General features: G+C 41.7%; 1 protein-coding gene across 3 annotated transcripts; it reads right to left on the reverse strand.

Moving 5' to 3' along the window:
• Window positions 1-167: 167 nt before the first annotated feature.
• On the reverse strand, window positions 168-24,275 carry n4bp3 (NEDD4 binding protein 3). Of its 3 annotated transcripts, none has more exons than XM_061048698.1 (10): window positions 24,037-24,275; window positions 5,188-5,468; window positions 4,927-5,098; window positions 4,274-4,486; window positions 3,921-4,042; window positions 3,606-3,801; window positions 3,338-3,448; window positions 3,011-3,262; window positions 2,557-2,815; window positions 168-1,961 (listed from the first exon to the last, which is right to left on the reverse strand). In XM_061048698.1, exons 2-10 carry the CDS (start codon window positions 5,433-5,435, stop codon window positions 1,576-1,578), a joined length of 1,959 nt encoding a protein of 652 aa, XP_060904681.1. In that variant the 5' UTR covers window positions 5,436-5,468; window positions 24,037-24,275; the 3' UTR covers window positions 168-1,575. The 3 variants fall into 3 exon arrangements, with proteins under 3 accessions (XP_060904681.1, XP_060904683.1, XP_060904682.1); XM_061048700.1 differs by having other exon boundaries at window positions 3,356-3,448; window positions 24,037-24,274; XM_061048699.1 differs by lacking the exon at window positions 24,037-24,275 and adding an exon at window positions 16,298-16,665.
• Between the last annotated feature and the right edge of the window lie 348 nt (window positions 24,276-24,623).

Genomic DNA, 24,623 nt, shown 5'->3' on the forward strand with positions numbered 1-24,623 from the left:
TGGAGATTTTAAGCCAACTCAGTGCAGCCGAATGTCTGAGCCTCAGGGTCAAAGCCCTCAGTTACACCTCTTTCATACCTTTTTGTACTACAGTTAACAGAAAGGCCAACTTCTGAGCATTGTGCAGCCTTGATTTACACCAAAAAATGAGACAGGAAAGCACCCACTTACATATTTACACCACTTCATAAATGTTTATTTTGAATACAAACCAAACATATATTCATATACTGTACACTTTAACTTTCAGTAAATAGACAAGAGTCACAGTATGTCAAAAGGTCGATTGGGAGCTGGCTTTTGAACGTTCATATGTTAACAATAAACAACAGCGGAGAACATCTTCATCTAGGTCATGCACTGGATGTTATTGGCTGGACGCGTGCAACAAATTGCACCAATAGGAAGAGCAGTCATGTTCATCACCTATTGATCGCTTCCATTGCAATGGAAAGATGCAAAAATATACCCACTTAAATAAGACAACAGTGTGCTTAGAGTTTATGGAAAAAAGGCCAATAAAATCAAAAAGACACTTTGTACAAACTATAGAGATCTGACCTGACACAGGCAGAAAACCAAATGAAAAATAAAGTTACTTTAGTAGGGTGCAGAGTTGTCTTAATGACAAACAAATAGTATTTGCACCTTGGCACCAGAAAGCTCTAATCCACAATACCCAGAGATGCAGCCTTCCTCCATGAGTCCAGGTGGATCCTTAATCAACAAAACCTCCTGCATAGACTGAACAGGTGCTAAGATGTAATACATCCCTTTGAAGCCTTTGGCTACTGTCAAGACCGTACAGCAGTCCAAACCAAGAAGTAACTCAAAATGAACACACAAATTGTTAGCATATCAATCAAACATTTACAGGTTTATTACAGATAGAAGTCAGTCCAGGGGCCACTTCTCTTCTGCTAAGGAGAAATGAGGCAGAAACAGTATTTCTGTGCAGCTTCCCTCAGTAACAAGAGCACACTGCAGAAGGTTATTGGTCTGCTCTTTGCAGGATAAGGGCTTCACACAATCAACAGGGGTGCAAGGGCAGAGAACTGCAAAAGGAGAGGAACCTATTAAACCCATTTTAACAAGGGTTTGAAAAAAAAAAAGTTATATGATTAAAAAATAAGAATAGTCCTCAAGTAAAAAAAAATATTAGCTTAAAATCAAACATTTAATTCAACAGTTGAAATATCTCTTGATTGGATGAGTTCTAGTTTTGACTTTGAGTGAACCGTTTGACTTCCAATAGTTTCATGTTGCTCTGCATGTTTGATTTAGTAAATCATACTTCTTTCATAAACCTTTTTTTGTAAATTCTAAATTGAACTCATTCTCATAAAATTAACAACTTCTATTCATCTTTTTAATATAGATTTTTACCTAGTGTAATCTTGTTTCCACATTGTTGTCTTGGTGAGTTTTCTTTTATACTTTTTGTACTTATTTCAAACTACTTTTTTTCGCATGGGTCTTAATTGTGAAATAGTTACCCTTTTTTCTGGCACAAATGAGCTTCCGTAGAATCCATACTACAGGGAGAAAACAGTTTGCATTGCAAATCAGTCACATTCAAATTTCCGATGATTCAATTCTCTCTATCCAGGGCAAACCAGAGGCAGGTCTCTCCTCTTGTTTTTCATCCTCCCTCTCAATCCTCAGGTCCGGTACTTCTTTTTCCAGTGTCCCATTTCTGCTCCCTCCTCCTCCTCCTCCTCCTGCTCCTCCCCGCTCTCTGCCTACACTCAGCTGCTGCAGATCTTTCTCAAGCTCTTCGTTGCGGTAGTACATGTCTAAGTAGCTGGCCTGCAGCTCCTTCTGGTAGCGGATGACCTTATCCTTCTCTATCTGCCATGTCTTCCTCTCTTCCTCAAAAGCCATGGCCTGGGCCTCGCTTTGGCGTCGCTCCAGCAGGAGCTCAGCGCGCAGACGCTCCTCTGTAGGGCCCCCGCATCCTCCTGCAACAAAGTTCACATGGCTTTAACTTAAAGTTCAACAGAGCCGTAGGGAAAATATAATGAAAGACACGGGCTGCCTTTTAAAAGGGCACAAAACTCTGCTCCTGACCTGGTTGCTGAAATAACCTGATTTAGATCCAAGTATGTAGACACCAAAACTCAAAATAGTTCAAACAAGCTCCTGCTGTGTTGATAAGAAGCCTAGATTAGATGCCTTACTTACTCTGATGCCAGACATGCATCTGTGGCATATTATCTATGCTACAGATCACTTATTTATTTTAATTTTCCAATGTGTACAAGCTGGGTTTATGCCTGGATTTATTAGGTCTTAAATAGCTTAGTGTTTGGCAATGAAAAGGCCTCAAAAATCGTTTTTTTCTGAATGAACTTTGATCATTTCAGTCTGGTTTTATGATAAGTCTTTGAATCTTGCTTTTTCTCGTTCTGTCTCGTGCTGTATCAACAAATGTTCAAACCTTACCTTTGACCTCTGCATGACTAATGTACGGTGTATTTATTTCAAACATCCAAGCATGTGACTGAAACATTAACAGTGTGGATATGTACACACGGGTAAGAGACGCTAATCTACCTGTCGCCCCCGCTGGATGACTCTCATCAGATCCTTTTTCATTGTCATGTGCAGTCTGAGAGGGGAGTCTGCGCCGCTGTGTCCCCTGCAGGACCAGCTTCAGTGCATCTATCTGGCCCTCCTTGTTGCGCAGCTCTGTGCGAGTCTCCCTGAGCTGTGTCTTCAGCTGAAAAAGCTCACTCAGTTTCTGGGTCACCTCCGCCTGGGAGTCCCTCAGCTGCTGCTTCAACAGTGAGATCTCCCCTGACTTCTGGCAAACCTGCAAGATGAAATATATGGAAAAAAAGGACTAAGGAGTGGAAGAACATACATTTTTACGGGCCTTGATTGGATCATTTTTGAAAGGACAAACGAGGAAAGAATTCAGTTATCTCCACTGTCCCCTGTAATTACTACTTTTTTAAGTGCTTCTCCAGCCATAAAGTCTATTTCCCCTGACTTTCCAGGGCCTCACCTCCCACTGCGTCTCCTCCAGAGTGGGACTGGTTGGCTTGACCATAGCTCCAACCTCTTGGCTCCTTTCCCTCGTCAGGCTCTCGAGCTCCTCTTGCAGTCGGGTCTTTTCCTGCTGGGCCTTGAACAACTGCAACTGCAGGTTGCGTTGTGAACGCTGTGCATGCTGGGAAACCTGACGCAGCTTGGCAGCATATAGGCGTTTTAGCTCCTCTACCTCCTTCTCCCACAGACGCTGTTTGCCTTCAAATACCTGCATGTGACAAGCAGATGGGGGTCAGACTTCAAAAGGGAGACAGGTGGATGTCTAGATTGATGATTAACGGACCAATAAAATGGGATCCACCTGAGCGATGGCTCCTTCACTCTCATCCAGGTTTCTTTTCATCTGCTTCAGCTCGTGCTCTTTCTCCACCAGGCGCTCTTCAAGATCACGCACCTGAAGGAACAGTGTAAATGACTTACCAATCTTTAAATCATACCCTCCTGCCATCCATCCATCCATTCATTCATTAAGTCCTCAATTCAGCTATCCATCCATACAAATCCACCTGTCCATATCCATCCATCGATGTGTCTGCCTGCCCTGCACTCACCACTTCCTCCACAGACATGGAGAGTGTCCATTCATAAGGGGGTGGAGCCTCTCCTCCATATGGAGCCAGACGACTCAGAGTTGCCATGCTCCGACAGGCCATCTCTCCAATGGCCATGCCCCCTGACCCAACGCCTTTCGGGCTTAGACAGGTTCGATCCAGGGAGCCGATGGTGTTGATGTGGCCCATAGATGCACTTGAGAAAAAAAAAAGAAACAATTGAATGTCTTAAATCATCACTTCCCACACAGTAATTAAGCAGAAAAACGCCAATTAAATCAACACTGAATATGAAGTAGAGCTGCAGTGGCAGACCTGATGTGGGTCAGGTGTGGGCGGAATGGAGGCCTGTACGGCGGCAGGCTGTTCATGGAGTTATGGCCCGAGTCTGACAGGTTATCATCCTCCTGGCTTATCCCACGCACAGAGGACACAGCCTACATGTTCAAAATGATACAGTTATGATTCATTGTTAGAGAAATAGACTGAGAAAAATAAATAATTATCACAAATTCTGCCTGAGTAAAATGAAAACTGCTTTGGTTCTGTTCTCGATGTAACTTAATTATAACATATTTATTCCGTGGGCTAAGGCTCAGTTTTCAACTAGTTTTGTTGAGGTCAATGAACATTTTTTTTCTTCTATGCTATGACAAATGTTAGGCTACCTTGTTACCACTGGATGTCGGTCCTGCATGACGGGAAGGTGAGGATGAGGAAGAGGACGTGGACACAGCTTTAGTGACATGGGCGTAGCCTCTCTGCAGGCCGTTGGAGAGGCCATGGTCCACATCCTCTGACTTGGAAGACGGATAGAGGTTTTGCATGGAGCTGAAATTTTTGGGGGTGACAGGCTTGAAGGCAGAGGACCTAAACCGAGCCTGTGAAGAAAAAAGGAAAGTTTAGGGCAATTGAAGTGGATGAAAAGATAAAACAAAGTAGCTGAGAAAATACCTTATTTTCAGCAAAGGGGGCTGAGCTATGAAACATAAATCTTAATGTTTCTATGAAATCAATACTGTTCGACTCTGTGTTCTTAGTGTTGATCAATTCAAGAGAAAAAGGTGAGATTTTATTGCTGCAATAAATTAAGAACACAGCTAGTTACAGATTCTCAATCTCGGCTGGTGAGCTGGAGGACAATAAGGTTGATTTATGCTGGTAAGATGTTGTACTGTGTGGTTGCTGCATCACACTGCCAGAGTTGTATAAATGTGATACTGAACAATTTAACGGCCTCAGCAGTATTATGGAAAGTCATTCAACTGAATTGATGTATGAAATGCGTTAACAAATTACAAGAGAGTAAAACATCATTCACCTTTTCATACTTGCCAGAACCTGGCAGTGAATTTTTAGTCAAATCCACTTCAGTGCCGTCTTTATTGTACACTTTGGCGTATAAGTTCTCGTCCTCCCGGCCACTGGTGGAGCTGAGACCAGAGATGATGTCCTTCTTACCGTCGCTGCTTTGGCTTGCTTTAGGCTCTTTCCTGTTGCAAGCACAGTGACTAAGGTCAAGCCCTGCCATGTGTTAGAGTACCTTGTAATCTGAAGCATGCTTCTTAGCAGCAGTGCTCACCTGGTGATGTTGAGGTAGTTGAGTAACTCTCTCTGGGTGAAACCTTTCTTCAGGAGGCCGTTGGTCTGTTTGGGTCTCACCTGGGGAACTGCACGGCTGCCTTTAGTCGGAGAAACATCTGGCCGCTCCACCAGACTACCTACACTTCCCATGCCGCAGCGGGAGGAGAGGGACGAGGCTGGGAAGGGGTTACGGAAGTTTTTACTGGGACCACGGGTCAGAGGAAGAGTCTGGACTGAGGTTGCCATTGGTTACAGGACTCTGTGGGGGGGTGAGGTGCTCTGTGGAAAAAGTAGAAAAAGAACTGTGTGATTAAATAATTAGTTGACAAACATGCTTCTTTTGGCAACTTTTAGTCATCTGCAAGCTGTAACTGTTTTTAAAACATTTAACTTTTTAAATGAAAGATAACTTTTCATTCTAGATATTTTAAGGGCTGCGATTAATAGAAGTGTTAATTTCCAATCAATCTGATGATCATAATCTTAATTAATTGCTTAAGAAATGTCACAAAGCTGTAGTAAAAGGGCTGTCACAAAGCTCCCAAAAAGACCTCTTCAAATGTCTTGACTTAACATCACCACACCTATACATAGATAGATATAGTGAGCCAAACAAATGATAAACCACTAATCTGTAAGGTTTGCGATTCTTTTTCAAACAGTCATTTAGTAAAGATGCAGAGTCTACATCAATGCTAGCAGCTGTGTGAGTTTGTACTGAGGCACAGTCTCTCTTGAGCTTTATTCTAACATCAGCATGCCAACATGTTCACACTGACGTGGCTAACTTGTGGAGTGTAGACGGATATGTTTCGTATTTGTTTTATATTTAAGTGTCTTAGCAGGCATTAACCTCACTGGGTTTGCTAATTAGGACTACACAGAGTAACACATGTTTTTTCATCACTAGGGGACCTTGAACATTCATACCTAGCTTTGTGTCAATACTTTTACAGATTTTGAGATGACTGCCCTGTTAGTGCCAAAAGACAAAATGCTATTTGCTAACCATAATATTTAGGATTCATTCTTTGGGTGCCTAAAATATCTGTAACAACCCATTCAATGGTTTTTCCTCTTGAGACTGTAAATGTTAGTGGAAAATGTCATGGCTATCCATGACATAGTAGTAGAGGATAGAGAAGTTAATGTAGTCTGGACCCTAGAAAGATCCCTATCTATCCCACTTTGCTGAAATAAACTCTACTTTGTGCCAGTTTACCACCCTGGGAGGATGTTGAGCTGACGTTTCATCAGCTGTGTTTCTCTGTACAGACAGCTGTCTCAGAGCACAGCTAGAACAAGTCTGCTTCTCACAACACTACAGCTTTGCAAACTCAACCAAAGCCCTGTTTCACCCAAAACCATCCCAATCCAAAACCAATTTTAAAATGTCTGTTTTTTAAGAAGCAGATGTTGCAGCATCGTGTCATTATTTCTAAAGGGCAGATAAAAAGACTACAGGGTCACTAAAACATGTACTCAGTGACGGTTTGTTTTTCTCTGAGGACGGGCAGCATATGTCCCATCCCAATCCTGTTACATAACTCTTATCCAACTAGGCTACCACAGCAGGTCCCATTTCCTTTACAAACCAGAGAACAAAATCAGACACAAGTGCTTCAGTAAGCATACACATTATGGACGATTTAATCAAGTTCTGTGACGGCTGTTTTTCTGTGCAGACTTCCTGTCTCCATCGATAATGTGTGTATCCAAATGCACCATATACACAGTGCGCCCTTATAAGTCTAGCATGGCTTGAATACTTTTTTAACTTATTTGATGGCTGGCTGTGTGAGATTAGGTTTGCGAGCTGTCAGAAAAAGCCAACATTTTTAAACATTTTCTTTGTTGACCGATAAAACTGAACCAATTTCCAAGTTACCCCAACACGTATCTCTTTTTGTTTGAGCCTTTTCAACTCTTTACAGCAAATCTCTACTATTCACCTCTATTCAGAATGGGAGAGACTATATTAATCCCCGGGGGAAATGTGTGAAATCTGTAATCATCCCCATATCCCCTCCCTCCCTTCTTTTCAGACAACCTCATTAAGGATCACTATTGATTTCACCTTTTTGACCCTCTCTCTTTCCATGCATAAACAGCCCCAGCAGCCATAAAACCTTCTTGAGACCATAAAACACACAAACATGCCGCAGCGTATCGGACTATAAACAAGACCAGAGGGAGGCGACGTCTCATTTTGTGCTAAACCAGTTTATGTGGCATCTATGGAACAGGTAGAGAATAAAGGCAAATATACTTCTATTATATATATATAATATTATATATTAATGCTCAGTGCCAAGCATTTTCAAAATATGTCTTTGTTGTTTAATATTTTTGCAGGCCACTATTAATTCTGACTCATTTAATAACAAGATCAAAATAGTTCTATAGTAATAACAATAATCTGTCAAAAATATTTTTTATCAACAATGTGTGACATTTTTATTTGTGCATTCAGGGACATTCAACTTCTTATGTCATGTCACGATCCAACTTGAAAGATGACAAATGTGCTAAAATGAAAGAAGTCAAAGGTGTTAAAGATATAAAAGAGTCTCAAGAGACACCAACAAGATGAGCTCTCAACACTGTTAACTCCAAGCAAATTTCAGGTCATTTGGAAAAAAGGTTGTTATTAAAAGTTATTATATGAAAAGGTTATTAAGTACGTTTACCCAAAGTTAAACTGAAAACACCATGCGGCTGTCTGGAGGGTAGAAAACCAAGCTTTGTACATTTTAGAGGTGATTTAAGGGATAAAAATTGCAATAACCCCCAGAATGGGAGAGAGTCTTTTGGCAGGTGCATGACTTCATGGGAGATCAAACCCGGACTCATCCAAACTAATGACTGGGCCATCCTGCTGCCTCACCATCAGCTCACAGTATGTGCACACTCATCATGACACACACGCTACCTTAAAGCAATCTCTCTCTCTCTCTCACTGTCACACCGATATATATACACATATACACTATGTATGGGCACACACACCCCCGGTGACACTCTGGCATCTCCTCCTGCTTCTAATACTTTCCACATTTATCAAGTGTTTTGCGCTGCCGGCCTCGACAGTTATAACAATTATGCAAATGGTTGAAATAGGCAGAGAGAGCTGTGCAAAGGCAGCTCCAGCCCACTCCACTCAGGGCTCTCCGCCAGGCTGAGATCAAAGCAGCCCAAGTTGCTCATGTTTGTATTCATGAAGTACTATTTCCCCCTGATGTAAAACTTTCCACTCAAGCATCCGGCTCTTAATAAGCCCATATCATACAGCCAGAACAATGATCATTAATGTAATCAAATAAAATGTTTCACTCTGGGGACTTAAACTTCCTCTGACCAGGAAGTCTTCCTGTCTTACTGTTTCCCGGGTCAGAGTAAGACATGATGGATACGGGTTCATGCAGGTCATGCTGAGTCCGTATGTGTCTGACACCATATGAATAAACCATGAGTGTGTCAAACATAACGGCCACTGGCCAAGGTCTGATACAGTTTTTTTAGGTACGGTATTTTACTCTGTATGTGTCTTGTTTCTATCTGCAAAAGACACAAGAGGCCAATCGATGTTTGACGGGAAGCCGGGGTGGAGGAGAAGGCGGCGGGTGAGGCAAAGCAATTCCTTTCGGGTAGATAGGGGAGTAAAAATCCTGTCAGGGCTGCAACCACAAATCTTGCAGGACTGAAGAAATCTTGCATCCAGTTGTTTTCCATAATTGCCTTCTGGTTTATGGGCCAGAGTAAACCAGGAGACACAGCGAGATTTACAGCCCAGTCTGACTGATCAAGGGGCCCTGAAATGCAACACACCTCCTTAAATCACACACACACACACACACACACACACACACACACACACACACACACACACACACACACACACACACACACACACACACACACACACACACACACACACACACACACACACACACACACACACACACACACACACACACACACACACGAACACACATGCATCAAAGCAGTGTTTCCTACCAGCCTTGAACAGTTACTGTCTAATTGAAAAGCTCTGTTGTTGATTTATGCTCCTCTCAAAGCAGTGACGAGCTCTTTCAGAAGCTGCTACCTTTCATCACACATAAAAAGTTTAGGATCAGTGGATCAAAGTGCTGCGTAGGTAACAGATGAGCCTCTCTCACCTTCTCATACTGTCCACTTCTAGATGCAGCTGCAGAGCAACTTTCTCACAGCCTCCCTCACAGAAAATGCTTCATTTGCTGTGAACTGGACCTCGAAAGTCAAAGAAGTGCACGGATGGAAAAGTGTTGTGTTTGTGTTGGGAAAAGGCTTTCAGTGAATACAGTAAAAATATTTTTTCTCCAGTCTGGTGGACTATACTCATGATATCTTCATAAACATGATGTTTTTTAATGTAATTTTTTTTGTTTCTTGCATCAGACCTGTTTTAATTTCAGTATAAGGGTGTCTAGCATTTCCCCCCCGATGCATCCACTCCATGCATCGTAGATACTCATAAAACACTTTTGAAAACACAAGACTGTACTTTGCTGGTGATCTAGAGCAGTGCATACTTAAAAGGAAAGATATAAACGTGCTGCTGGGAGTTGTGAGTCTCTAAAGGCTTGCTTTGAAGCTTTACAGTGAAGGTCTTGGCTTGAGTTTTCTCAGGATGATGTCCTAACTCAAGCTGAAAACCATAAAACTGCCACTTCAATGCAATCACAAAGAAAACAAAGCATTTCACCTTCAAGTGTAGGATTTCAAGGGTGCTCTCTCCTTAAATATTGTAATCAGGTGTCCTGTAGGGAAAACAAAGCTTTCAATGAAATGCTTGAGCGTGCAGAGGGGACATTTCAAACCCTCAGAGACACACAGGTCAGCGCTGGGACTGAGACGGAGGAGAGAAGGACGAGGGAGCCAAATTCCAAAGATGCTTTGCACAACACAAGCTCAGGCTCGTCCGTTTTTTTTTTTGATGAACAAAACGCTCACTCCCACGGACGCTCACTCACACTGAGGGTCACACAACACAGCCCCGAAAAAAGCCTATACACGGCTCACAGCTCTGGATCCTCTGCCCTCTTCCCTCAGCGCTCTCTCTCTCCACGGCTTCATGATCAAAGTTTGTTTACGTTTGTGGGGTAACTTTGCAGGTTACATCTAAAACTCCCACGCATTGCACACTCTGTTACATTATATAAGCTCTATCAAAGCTGTGTGTGCTGGTTTTCACAGCTGTTAGTTGTGTAAAGGACTATAGAGTGATTACTGATTCAGCCACTGGCCTTCTTTAATCTATTCTACAGAGATCTGCAGTATTACGCTTCCAGACTTACCAACCTACACTGTCATTTAATGTGGCTGAAGAGGGACAATTCCAAAATATGGATCTAATCTGAATTCACAGGCTGTATCATGATAATGATGAGTAATCCTTCATCTGATAAAAACTACAAAAATAGAAAAAAACGTTAATTGGTTTTACATTTTCAACCACATGAGCAAAGGTCCAGCTCTCTAGAGTGCAGCAGGAAGCTGAAAGTATCATTTAGCCTACAGTGGTGCGTTTACAGTGATTTTAATCAATGAATATTATTCTTGTAAAGTATTTAGGGGAAGAAAAGAGTCATCATCAACCATGCCTTCTAACAAGTAACACCCAGGCAAAAAGTATATGATGTATCCAATGTAATGCTTTGGGGCAACTGAGCCCTATAAAAGTACAAACTTGTTTTGACTCAGATGTTAGCATGCAGCTACTTCCACCCAGGCATTACAGTCAGCACGGGATTTCCTGGCGATCCAATCATATTGTGAAACATAATCTAAAATCAATTTTAGCATTAAAAGCTACCTAGCCGATGCTAGGCACTGACATGGCTGGTGCCAACATTAGCTGTTGACTAATGATAGCTCATGAGATATAAACATTGTTTTAATGTTGGCCAATGTTCCTCCAGCCCAGATTAACTTTTCCGACATTTTTTCCTTTTTAGTTGTGGATCGATCAGAAAATGTTAACTGACACAGAATGTCAGATAACTTGAGTTTATACAACTAACTACTGACATAGCACTACAACTTATAATAATAGAAATCGATTAACCCTGAGCTTGAGGTGAGAGAATCATGGATACTGTGTGAAAATGGTGAATTGCAGCCCATATTACAACTGCCAGCTGATCATTTAGACTTCACTCAATGTAAAACTAGCCCCTCAGTTTTAAAATACCAGAATCACATTCTTCGCTGACCAGTGCAAACTGTTCAGCATGAAAAAACAGGGTTCTCATTGATCATCCTAAACAGTGATGGATGTTCTGTAAGATCTATTTCTGGCACAGAGTGTACAAAATCCATTTCATATAAAACCAAAGCAGGGCTTTTATCTGATACCATGCTGTTTTCACTGTCGACATTCGTCAGCAGTAGCAGGGTGAGCCACACCAGAGGCCAAATGGGAAAAACCATCCAACATATGAAGCAAAGGAGAGCTTCACTCTCTGGTTGACTTTTACACTCTAGCGTGTAATGAGTGAGTGTGTCTCTGGCTGTGGGGCAAGACAGCGGAGAAGTGCTCAGCAGCAGACTCTAATTGTTGGCAGGTTATTCATTATAGATGGGAGACAATCAGGCAGACAGACCTCTTTCCTCTCCTCAGACCCCAAGGCCTCTCTGAGGACTCAAAGTGTTCAAAAGCAGGGTCATGAAATGCTCCTTCTTCTGTGCACTCTGAAGGCAGTCTGTGTGTCATGTAGCGTCATAAATCTACAAAATCTAACAAGACACAAGACACACTCAAGACATGGAAAATCTGGTCTGACGCCTCAGGCTTCAATACGTGATTCTTGTCTCCTGTTTTCTGAACGAGAGCAAACAGAATTGTGCATAAAAAGGTCGACTTTCATTTCATGACACTTGAGTGGAGGAGCGATCACTTAGTGAAATTTGGGACATAATTCACTCACTGTTGGATTTGCTGGAGCTATAGCTGAAGGCTCAGTGTTCACACTCACACTGTCTCCATTGATGACCAAGACTTTAGCCTTTATAGAGGTCAAAGGTCATTTTTGGTCATGGTGGTGGATACAGGGCGCTATTGAGCGCACAGACCGTTCAGAGGAGAGGCAGACGATTTAGTGCGCAAGTTCTGACAAGGGAGAAATGACACATTTGTGGGAATATTGGAAACACTGCAGTTGCTAAACAGCTTATCTACTTATTATCTAATATTTGACAGTTTCATCACATCACAGGTAGGTCGGTGTTCAAAATGCAGTTGTTTTTTCTGCTTCTAGGTATTTATTACACTCCCAGGAAAAAGAGATGTAGAAATCAAGTCCAAAACTTGCCAAATACCATAAGCAATGTTGTTTACAAGTACGCCTGCAAATTATGAGAGGATTATGTGTTGTGCGATCGCATTGTTCAGTATTACTACAACAATATGAAGTGTGTGAAGTAAACACAAATTAAAGATTGCATATTAGCTTTAGCTTACACTTTATCTGTCTATCTGCTTTTCTTCATATTATACACATACCTGTGTTTGTAAAATGACGCTCCTGAATCCAAAAATCCTTTTTTTTCTCACCTTTTTTTTTTGCTTTGACAAAATTGGCACCATTTAATCTGAGATTAGTTGATAGCTAGTGTAAATGATGTGAAAATATTGCCAATATGTTTTGTTAATTGAATGTAATAAATTCTGATATGTTTTGGGTTTATTTTTAATCATTAGCTTGTGCAGCTCTAATTCAAAGCCAATACTGACTGTCCCAAAGTGTTGTTGAATTTATAAATGCTACTTTATGATTGTTGTTATCAGTATCTAAGAGAAAAGCACACGATACGCACAGGTTAACATTTCATTATTGAGCATATTTCCAACCTCTTATAGAAAAATATCCCTGCATATGACTTACATTTTATAATAACTATCCATATATAGAGTGCCTATTCAATTTTCAATGTGTAAAAACTATTCAAATATCATCCTTCATTTCTTTCATGCCTGTCATCCATATCACTATCTTAATTTCAATAATGTTTCTTTTGAGATGGATATGGGCTGACTAACTACCTGTCCAAATGGGTCTTGTTGTTGAGAAGATCGATTTCACTTTTTTATTTGAAAACTAAAACGTTTAATTTCCCCAAAGTTTGAACAATTACTGATCCAGAAAGTATAGGAGAAACATCAAAACCTCTAGAGGAGTTACACCAGGTTGAAGTTTTAAGAGTCTTACAGTTCTGTTCACTTGTCTCACTGCCCTGATCCTGACAGACCACACTCCCTCAGAGGTGGGCTTCCTCACTTATCTATTAGCCTATTGATGGTGGTCTGCAGTGTGCCACTGGCCTGTACTCTGCTGACTTAATAGTATTGTATTTCTGCTTAGAATTCAGTTACTGGCCCGGACTACAGTAGCAGTGTTGGGGTTAACTGGGGTGACTGGCTGCACTGGTGTTTCATGGAAGCTTATTGATCTGGATCTGGCTGATGTTATGTAAGTCAGTGGGAGAAGATGGCATGCTGAGGGAGTGTGCTCAGGAGGTCAACACAACAATGTATTAATATACGTGTTATTAATGGGGACATTTATTCAACAACAACCCTAATCCCGTTCTCTTCGAGCAGAGAAGAGAAGATTTCATTTGTTGTGTTTAAAGGGATTCATTGCATAATCCCTCACGCTGTTTAGATGAATGTCTGTGTTGATCCCGCTGTGAGGTGACAAGTTCAACCTCTATAGATGTGTGTGTGTTTGTGTGTGTCTGTCTGTGTTTCTGTGTTCTATGTGTGATAGGAGGATAGATTGGGCTAACAGCAGGTAGGTGCCTGACCTCAGTGTTGTTTTTAGTGACATCCACCTGCACTTAACTCATCCTGCACACACACACACACACACACACACACACACACACACACACACCTCAAGTGTTAATATGTGATAAGTTCGTGGCATTATGTCAGTGCTAGAATGTACTCCAACATGTTTACTCCATTTAAGTGTTTATCCAGGTATCAAACTGGATAAACACGCATCACGAGTTTTCCCATGATGTTATAAAGGAAGTCAACACCTCTGATAAATCTGAAATATTTTTTCACCTCACTTCATTGGAATTCGTGAGAAAACAAACAACAAAGTGGAACGGTATTCATTTCCCCCCTAATGTCTAATCCAGTTCAAGTTCCCTGTTTGGTTTCTGTTCTGTGTTAGCTATAGCAAAGTACAGTGCGCAGTGTTTGCCAAGCGCTGCTATCAGCAGACGTGTTATAATTCAGAGCAGAAGTTCAGAGTGAAGAATGAACAGGGAGAGATGTGAGGGGGAAAATGCACATTCCTTACATTGCTCACTGGGTAATTATTAATGTGCCTTCACATAATATATACAGCAGTGATATGGGTGAAGTGGAGGGTCCCTGATCCTCTGCTACACGCCCTGAATCGCTGTTGTGGGTTGTTTTTAAGAGATGAAACAACAGTGTCTATTGTTAGAATCGCTTAGTTCCCATGAGAGTCTTGTTGGTAATATTAGACATTAAATGGCTAATATCTCATAATCAGAGCTTGGGAGTCATTAGAAGTTAAATTGAGCTGATAAAGACAAAAGCAGAAGAGCTAGCTTCTAATTAAACTCATTATAGTGATGATGGGGTGGGGTGGGGTGGGGGGGGGGGGCTGAGCAGAGACTCTCTCTCTTTCCTCTCTGTGGCTCCTTTGTTTCCTGAAGCGGTTCATGTAGGAGTCACCATTTGTGATTACAGCCATACAAAATCGAGCTGTTCCCACGTCGACCCACACCTGAACTGGTTCCACTTAACTGCTAAAGTGAACGTGTAAGCACCTATCCTAACACCCTCATCGTTCGACCATACACTCAGCACAAACGCACGCAGGGAAAAGTGTGCACTGCAGCTGAAAGATTGATTGGGATTCAGAGAAACATGCAGATAGGAGTTGATCCAAAGCATGAGTGCTTGAAGTTTTGATGCTTTCAGATTTAGGCTGAAGTGAAACGCACAAGTAAAAAAAAAAAAAAAGCTTTACTGATCACATCCCAAACATTTTCTTTGATCTCATCTACACTCTAACACCAGAAGAAGAGCAGAGCGGGCTGCGTGTCAGGTAGTAAACACTGATGCTGACGCACGCTGACACCCTGTCAGAGCATCAGCACTTTTTCCTCCACTTGAGTTTCTGTGTAAATAAAGCGGCTGTTTGGTGTTTGTTAGTACTGAGAAGCAGAACAGTGGGAGCTACTTAATATCAGCTTGTTCAGCCAACTCAGGTAACAAATGTACTGTTAACACTGACCACAAGGCAGTACGGCTCTGACATTTCTCCTCAAGTAATACAATTGATAAAAAAAAAAACACAATGTGTAAGAACAAAGTCATTCCAAAGAAAGCTTGTTACCCAGCATGAGTACAATCTTGAGCTGTAAGTAGTCCTTAGGGGGAATTCCAGGGACACAAATAGACCATCAGACCAGCAATCATTGGCCAAAACAAAAAGAAGGTATGTAATGGAAAAGAGGGTTTATTGAGGAAATCAAGAAGTCCAGCTCAGCGGAGCAAATAATCCTATATATAGTTCTTTAAGCACAATGTGGCTCCATTCATGCACGTTCAACAATTAGCAGATAATTAGCATAATTGTTCTGTGCTGGGAGTGAAGAAGAGTCTGAGGATGCTGCTCAGTGTGACGTCTCTTACTCAGGAAAAAAATAATTCGTTAAAAAGTTAGCTAATTCCAATGCAGCACCACTGCAAACAATCAAACCCTGTGGGCTGAGTAATTAACAATCAGGCTGCCTTCTTCTTCTCTCTGCAGCTTTCGCTTGTTTTTGACAATGCAGCCTTAAATCACTGCCAGTTCAGAGCATTTTGAGCGTTCTTGCATATAAATAACCCAATTTGTCCCAGCAGCAAGCTCGCTGATGTCTAAAGTAGTTGCAGACAGGTTAGCTAAGTGAATTCCAGATACCTTTACGATTATTTGACTGACTTTAAAAGGACAATTTAACAAAAAGTAAACAATACCCAGAGGCAAACAGACATAATCTAAAGTAGGACAAGGAAAAGACATATTTACCTGTCTGTTTGTCCACCTGAAACTCCCCTTCTATACTCCTGATCCCATGCTCACTCTATTTCTCTTTCTTATCTGCCTCATACTCGCGCTACTGATTATCATGCCACATGACTTCCTGTTTCTCAGTCTCAGATGGCAGATGGGAGGTGTGGACTAGAGGGAGCTGCGTGGTCCTAACCGCTGACCTGCAGGCAACGACAGGATGACTTTGCATGGATCTAAATAGACGACTAAGCTGATCCTAAGCTGGGTGTGAGGATGGCACCAATACAGGCAGCAGCAACACTGGAGATATACCTGGAAACTGGCAGAAATCACTAAGTTGACCTCAGCAGCAGATAAAAGTCTGTCTATAAACTCCCTTGGTACTTTCTGGTACTTTCCCGCTCACACTTAACCTCCTTTTCCTTTTCCCTGTCTCACCTGCTCATCTCTTTGTGCACTTTGAGCTTCCCAGGAGCCTGTGTTGTCAGACCTGTTCTCCCAGTTCCAGAAACAAAACCCCGCATGTGAACCAGCTTTGAGGAAGTCAATCCAGACCCTGCATTGACATACGAGAGCCAACGTCACCGGACAAACACCAGCAATGCAATCTGTGTTGTTTGCTCACGGATAATACAACAATGATGAGGAATCAGACCTTGGTTAAAAGATAGACAACTTGGACACAAGTGGAAAATGAGAGCATGTGGGGGTTGTGTCAGCGTGGACCGTCTGGACAATAGTCTGAGTGTAAGTCTCCCTTCCTGGAGCTGGGTTACTGGACTGGTTCTGCACAGTGTCATATTACATAACTCAAACTAGAGAGTCTTGCATCTGGGGAGGGAGAAAAGAGAGGGCATTGTTCTAGGCTCCTTGACCAGGAGAGAGAAACTCCTTTATTCTTTCACCCCCATTAGATGTAGGCTGAAGACATGAGGGGAGTAAAGGAGGTATCAGGACCCCTTAAAGCTGGCACCAATAGGTGGGCACACAGGAATTCCAGCTAATAAAGCACCTTGCCAACCAGAAATGCACAATGTAGAGATTGGCAAGCTTGTAAAGGCATTCCAGAGCAAGTATGTGTTTTCTGTGGCTCCCTTTGGCCTGCCCGTGCAATTCGAAGAACAGTTAGCTAAAAAAAAAATGAAAAGAGAGGATAACCCCAACAAAGTCTTGCAGCCCAATCTAACACATGAACAGGTGCTGCTGTACCTCTGTCATTACCTCTGGGCCCCACAGGCATATCCAGGCTCAGATTCCTCAGATTCCCAGTTGTAAGTCTCCCAGCTGACAGACACAGCAGCTCCAACATGAAAGCTCCGGAGGAGTTGTAAAGCGCGTGCAAGTGTGTTAAATGTATGGAAAAATGTCAGCAGGAGGACAGGGTTACAAGAGAGTAAGAATTTGAAGATCAACGGATGGAAATGCAAGGCAGAAACAACGGAAAGACTGTACCTCTCTGACCAGTCAACTAGACAGGACGACAAACCTGGGCTAGACTCATTTCCTCTGCCTAAGCTCTTCAGGACAATAAAATCACAGGAAGCAGCTACGGGAGGCACACTGGATGTCTGGCTCTTGTGAAACAACCTTATCTGGGGGGCGGGCAGACACTTACCTGAGCTCAGTGTCTCTAAATTTGGCCAGTTCTTCTTCAAAAACGGGAATTCAAATTGATATTATGTCACTGCATGATTCAGAAGACGATCGCAAGAATATCTTTGTTCACAGAAAGAAAAAGAGAGGATTGGTTAAATGTTTTTCAGGATTGGAGAGACAGATAAGAAGATTGATGCTACTTTCATGTCCATGCTATAAACATAACGCCAATTCCAGAAAAGGTTTAGCTTAGCTTAGCACAAAGAAAATAATTTTGCTTTATGCTGGGCTAAAAAAAATCTTCCCACCAGCAAATCTAAAACTCACTAGCTTAAAAAGTTCAACTTAATTTGTTTGATCTTTTTTTGTTAAAAAAATGACCCTTTCTATGTTAAAGTTTCCAGCTTTTGTGTGTGCTAAGCTAACCAACTGTTGATTGTATATACTTCATTTAAAAATATATTTGAATGAGGTATCACAATTTTAACTCACAGAAATCGTGTAAGTCCAAAATTGTCAAATTATGTCTTTAAAAATAAACTAAACAGACCAGTAAAAGATGAGTAAAGCTGTTTTCACATATGCACCGCTGAAAATGTATAGACAATCTCAGGTAGACTGCTCATGAAATCTTCCAGAATTGGTTGTTCACACATGCACTTCACAGCCGTAGACTATCCCTGTTGGACGGGAGGGAGGAGGCAAGACATGAAGTAGGAAGAACGACTCAGAAGTGGCAAATGTAGCAACAGTCTACTATTCTACGCTTTATTATATATTTTTTTTTTGCTTAATATCAATGCTACCTGTAGTTAGACACAATTACATTAAGTCTGGGCAATATGGACCAAAAATCAAATCTAGAAATATTTTTTCGATGAATGGCGATACACAATGTATCAATATTTTCTTCTATAAAAATTTTAAAAAGTCACCTCTTATACCAATCCACATGGGTCAAAGATATGAACTTGTGTGCACAAGATATATACTGTTTTACTTTCTGGGACTTCAGGGCCTCCGTAGCTCACCCCGACTTTACATGGAACATTTACTAGGTCGCTAACAGGAAAAAGTCTGAGTAAAATCAGAGTGAGAAATGTGGCCGTTTGCGTTCACGCATGCAGTGCACCCCGAAAACTTCATGAACCTTTTCATGAGTTTTGTGCAAGTATATTATAAGGACCAATAAGTGTTAAATGTTGCTCCACTACCTAAGTGACCTGTGTGAGACCTTGTAGCCTTTACATCTAAAGTATTGATTTGATGTAAAAGAACACGATGTGACAGCAGTATGAAATGTTGTTTAAGAGAATAGAGCTGCTGCTGCCTCGATGACTGCTACTTGTTCACACTGATAAAAATAAACAACAATGCCCACTCACAGAGGAGGGCTCCGACTCGTGGCCTTTTGTACCACAACGCTACAATTCTTCAGACTAAATAACAGAGGAAAGGGCCAAGTACTCTTCACACACATCATTCTTCCCAACACACAGACATATGCACTTACAGGGTAACCATTGCTGCTGATAGCCTATCTATAGAAGGCAGGTGAGTGCAGGCGCTCCTCACGCGGAGATAAGGCCGATCAATACACAAGGAAACGATACGGCTGAGCTGAGGTAAACACGAGGGAAGAACACTACGTTCACTAACAGGACAATAGTCCCAAGATGAGATGTTGTTCCAGTTAGAGGGATAAAGCGGCTATTTCCGTCTGACCTCTCAGTTTGTGACATTCAGAGACAATAGTAACAGCAGGGGTCTGTCCACCCTCCTACACTCACAGACCTTTCCCCTCTGAAGGTCAGGGGGGTCCCACCTGTCCCACGAGGTTCAAACTATTGTTCAGCAGCGAGGTGTGGAGTCAGACAATCATACACTCGGAAACACTGTGATTAAATATAAGTACATGGTCCCCTTGGTAGAGCATGACATTTTGATTGACAGGAATAAACATGTGGGCTACGAAGCTTTTTCCTCTTTAGGCCAAATCCACCCATGCATATTCACACCTACTCTTATATATCAACAGTCTGTGATGCTTCAAGCTTTCCATGAGCTATTTTGTGAGAATATTCAAAAGTAGTTACTTTTTCTTGCAGATAATTTAGCTACATTTGAGCTTCATCTACTTTTTCCCTTATAAGGGGCACTTCAAATCATTAAGGTGTTAATGTAATACTCTGACCCTTAATTACAAATGTAGAATATACAGAGTAACATTAGCATACATGTCAAGGTCTGTTTTGTGCACTTAATGAAAATAGGTCCATTATTCGTTCACCTTTTAGCTCTTGTTTGGTCTCCACCAACTCCATGTGAGAAAACACTAGCTTGTGGCTAACTGTGTCTACAGTTGGGTGTGGGCTGGGCTTGTTTCTGCATGGCCTGCTTGAATGAAAGCTGTAAAATGATGGACCTAAAATCAAAAACGAGCAATCAAAAATGCCAAAAGTCTTCATGGAGCTGTTTTATAGCTGGTTCTTCTTCGTGGGTATTTCACCTATGAGCATCTCTTTCTAAATAACACAAAGTCGAATTAGAAATTGTTAAAACAAAAATATTGATAATTACGTCATACAATTTAAAGTGTCTCTGGGACAATAGCTTCTCTTTTTAATTTGTAAAGCGGCATGTCCTTAGTGGAAACATATCCTCAAAGATAACTCTTCATCCATAAGGAAACACCTGCCACTTTAAGGTAATGATCTACTGAGGTGTGTTCTCTGTCTTTGACATTTGAAAAATAACTCTGCTTAAGCCCGTGAGCTCTGCATCTTGACCCAGCTAAATTTGTTTGTAGTAAATCAATGTTTTACCAAGGATAAATAAACCTCAGCTGCTGTCAAACTCAACACTGCATAAACATGTCATTCTGTGGCGTGGAGAGTTCCTTCAGTTAAACGAAGAAATATGTGTGTGTAACACTTTGATTCTAGTTGTTTTAATGAATGTGATGTATTTATTGTCATGGCATTGCTACTAAACAGCCTCATATCAGACAGTGGCAGAATTCAGACAGGCAACCATGCACGTCCAGCCAAATCCCACAGTGATTTTATTAACCAGGCCAGGCTCTAATCGCGGCGACAGACGGCTCAGAGAGCGTATCAGGCCAGCCACAGGCAGAAGGATGACCGCGTAGTGAAAGCTCGAAGTGTAAGAGCATGACACTTTCTTCTTTGAGCGGTCAGGCATGGCCTTGTCTATAAAGAGTCTATGTGATGAGTCCAGACAGGAGAGAGAGAAAGGGTGACAGGATAAGCCTAAGATTGGGAGTGAACAATAAGATAATTGTGGAGAAAGGGGGAGATAATCTAAGAAGCTAAAGAAACTGAGTTCTAGAGGGGAAACAGACCAAAGCAGTGAGTGCAAGAAGGGCTGATTAGTGTTTGATTAGCTGGTCTGCCTGAGGGGACCGGCACAGAGCCTTCACAACTGTGCTCTCCCTGCTACACCATCTGGACTGCACCATGCATGACTGACCTGCTTTTCACCTACACGCAACAAGAAAAGAGCAGAACAGCGCATTGTCTTTATTTTTGAAGGTGTTGAAAGTAAGTTGGCTTTTATGCCTCTGAGAGGTCAAGGTATTTAATGGAACTTTTATTTAAGTTTCAAATCAGGCCATGAAAAAAAAGGGTGCTGTTTATGAAAATCTCTGTGCCTGATGGAAATGAGTTTGTTTCCTCCGCTCTTCATGTAAGCAACAGTAAGCAAATGGTCAGCAGACGTCCAAGCAGAATTAGTGTTTCATCAGCTGCCAGAGATTTAAGGAGATGCAGTATGCACACACACACACACACACACACACACACACACACACACACACACACACACACACACACACACAGGAGTGTCAACCCCCTGGGAGCTCAAACAGCTGAACGAAGACATCACATCAGATGTCTGACTGAAGAGCAGGGAAGAGACGGACCCTGCTAATAGGTTGTTGTCAGAAATCTTCCCGCACCGCTTTTAGCTAACAGATGGTCTCGGATACTTTTACAAAACCCCTCACCATGAAGCTGTTAAATAATATCACTGTTTATAATGTGACAAATATCATACATTAGCAAAGTAAACCACACAGGAGCCCATTACAAAACGTTTAAGAATTATCAAGCCATAGTTTCTTTTGTCTTTATGTCTCCGAAACGCTCCAAAGGGTGAAATATGGTTTTCACAAGTAATCACCAGTTGTAAACTTTATCATGTGTTGCTGTATTTGTTTGATAAATTAACTCTGCACCAAACAATCTGCAATTAGTTTTCTGTAAATCCGACAATTGTGTTCATCAAAAGAGAAGGCCTTTTTGGGAAATTGTCAGTTATGCTTGTGAGACAAAAGTTTTGTCAGATGCTAAAACTGATCATTTTAAAGAAGTTAACAGCTCATTGGATTTACTTGATGCGAACCCAAAGGGCCATTACACCTATATTACAAATACAACAGAGCTGCACAATATGAAAAGGGTGGATTGTGTGATTTCATTGTTCAATAAAATGATAACAATATGCAGTGCGATAAACAAAAATAGAGCTTATATTTGAAAGTTATATTGAAGTCATATACGTTTTTGTCAACCTGCTGTTCTTAATGTTTCACAAAATATGTGTTTGCAGCATTTCCCCCCTGAATCCAAAATAAATCCAAAGTATTATTTTCCCACCACTAATTGGCATCAAATAATCTGAGGGTGTTTAGATTGAACTTTGTCTGACATCATCAAAATGGTATAAAAGTATGGCTGTAATGCCTTCCTCCATGGGCAAAATGTACACATGCTGAGTGAGAGTGCGTTTCATAAAATCACTTTTGTTTTCATTGTGATAACTGTGATTTTTGCAATATGTTTAAGCAACAACTCATATCCTGATAAAAATGAAACTGTGATTCACTGCACAGCCCTCGGTTGTGCCAATAAGATCAAAGTTATGGAAGATGCTTAAACTGATCATTTTAAAGACGCTTGAACAGCTGATTGGATGTATTTGAATGCAGACCTAAATCAGTCAGTGTATATCACAGTTATATCATCATTTGATCATATAACACTAGCTGGATCGGGCCAGATTCTTGAAACTGCTCAGTCTCTGCACTATTTGATTGGGTTTGATATCTTTTCGCCTTTAATGATAAAGGAGAGCTGACGGCACAATATCCTTCATCTTCTCCTCTCAGTCACCCCCTGTGTCACAGTGAAGTGGGCTGGACGAGGTGGGGGACTGCATTTTTGTGTGGTGACTTTAACCATAAACAACACTTAAGCTGTCTCTGTGATTGCCGTGCAGTGATCGGTCAAACACATTGACATGACAGCAGTATATCACAACACTGCATCCCCTCTTTGAATCCTCCAATAATCCATCCCTCAACTACAGGCGCGGTTACCATGAAGTCTCCAAAAACAGCTCACACATCTTTCGTGTCTCTATTGTCAGACAGGCTCCTTCACTTACGTCAGCACACGCACATAACCACAATACTATAGGTCTCTTCCTGCAACGCTCCGTGAGTCCTCAGGTCAGAGGTCACCTGTGGCCTCTGGTCTCCAGGACAACAGTCTGGAAGTCCCCAAGACTGGGCTGGTGTCTCCCCCCCCCCCCTCCGTCCACCCACCCACACACACTAGTGACTCTCACACACATAGAAGCAGCTTTTGTCCCTTAAGTCTTGAGCACCAAAGAGACCCTGGAGTGTGAGCGTCAACCCAAACATTTACAGCCAAACACTTCTCAATACACTGCAGTGGACGTTAAGGAGACCACCATAGCTGCAGAGTGGCTAGGTATTAATAAAAAGATTGTTCGTCCATCAGTTTTCTTTTTTTGTCTCCCTCACACACTCAAACACTTTAAAATCCCAGAACAGTGAAAACACATTCTAAGGATTAACCCTGATTTAGGGACAAACACATTGATCCATCCAAAGCAACAGTCTGGCATTTGGCATCAGGCTTCTATGATTCTGTTTTAACACAGTCAAGCATCTTAACAAGTTAACATGTTCAGGTATATTGTGCAGAAAGTTTCGATCATGCCATCTCTATAGATCACAAGCCCATGCAGTAGTTCTGACACAGGTTCCGGCTGCATGTGCACTGCAGACGAGAACAGTTCACGAAAAGCTTAGAAAAATCGGAGCTCACCATGTTCTGCATGCAGGACATCTCTCGGACCAGCTCTGGTTCTTTGCTGCAGTTTGGTCTCTCGCTCGTTATATAACGAAATAAAGTGAGTTTACGTGGCTCCGCAGGATATTTTTCCAGGACTTTTAAAGCGGAGCAGCAGACAAGGATCAGAGCTGCTGGCGGCGTGCAGAGACAGCGGCACACTGGGACGGCCTCCTTTCCCTCTCGGAGGTTTGAACAGCTCAGGGCAGAGTGAGAAGAGAGGCAGAGGCACATGTGCCCCGGTGACCGGACTGACACACTGCAGAAGATGAAGAGAGACAGCGCCATCTAGCGACCAGGCAATATAGTACACTCACTGTAAATACAATTAACAATAGCACTGAAACACAGTTCAGATACTAGTGTAGGAGCCAAGTTACATTCATACATGTTAACGTAAATAAATAAGCAGTGTCATTTTGAGTTCATCTTTATTTTAGTTTTTATTTTTCATTGTATAAGTTAAGTTATAAAATGTATTAAAAGTCAGCTAAAGGTAATTTGATTTAATTCATGTGGGTTTTCTGTAGAGAGAGCTCTTTAGTGCTGTGGGAGGGTTAGAC

The sequence above is a fragment of the Labrus mixtus genome, chromosome 10 (genome assembly GCF_963584025.1).
Source record: "Labrus mixtus chromosome 10, fLabMix1.1, whole genome shotgun sequence".
NCBI lineage: Eukaryota > Metazoa > Chordata > Actinopteri > Labriformes > Labridae > Labrus > Labrus mixtus.

Excerpts from the sequence above, each read along its gene's own strand:
- n4bp3 (XM_061048698.1), bottom strand. The coding sequence starts at position 5,435 with ATGGCAACCTCAGTCCAGACTCTTCCTCTGACCCGTGGTCCCAGTAAA. Across the intron at positions 4,487-4,926 it reads GTTCTGGCAAGTATGAAAAG|GCTCGGTTTAGGTCCTCTGC; the intron begins GTGAATGATGTT and ends TTTTCTTCACAG. Across the intron at positions 3,802-3,920 it reads CCACACCTGACCCACATCAG|TGCATCTATGGGCCACATCA; the intron begins GTCTGCCACTGC and ends TTTTTTCTCAAG.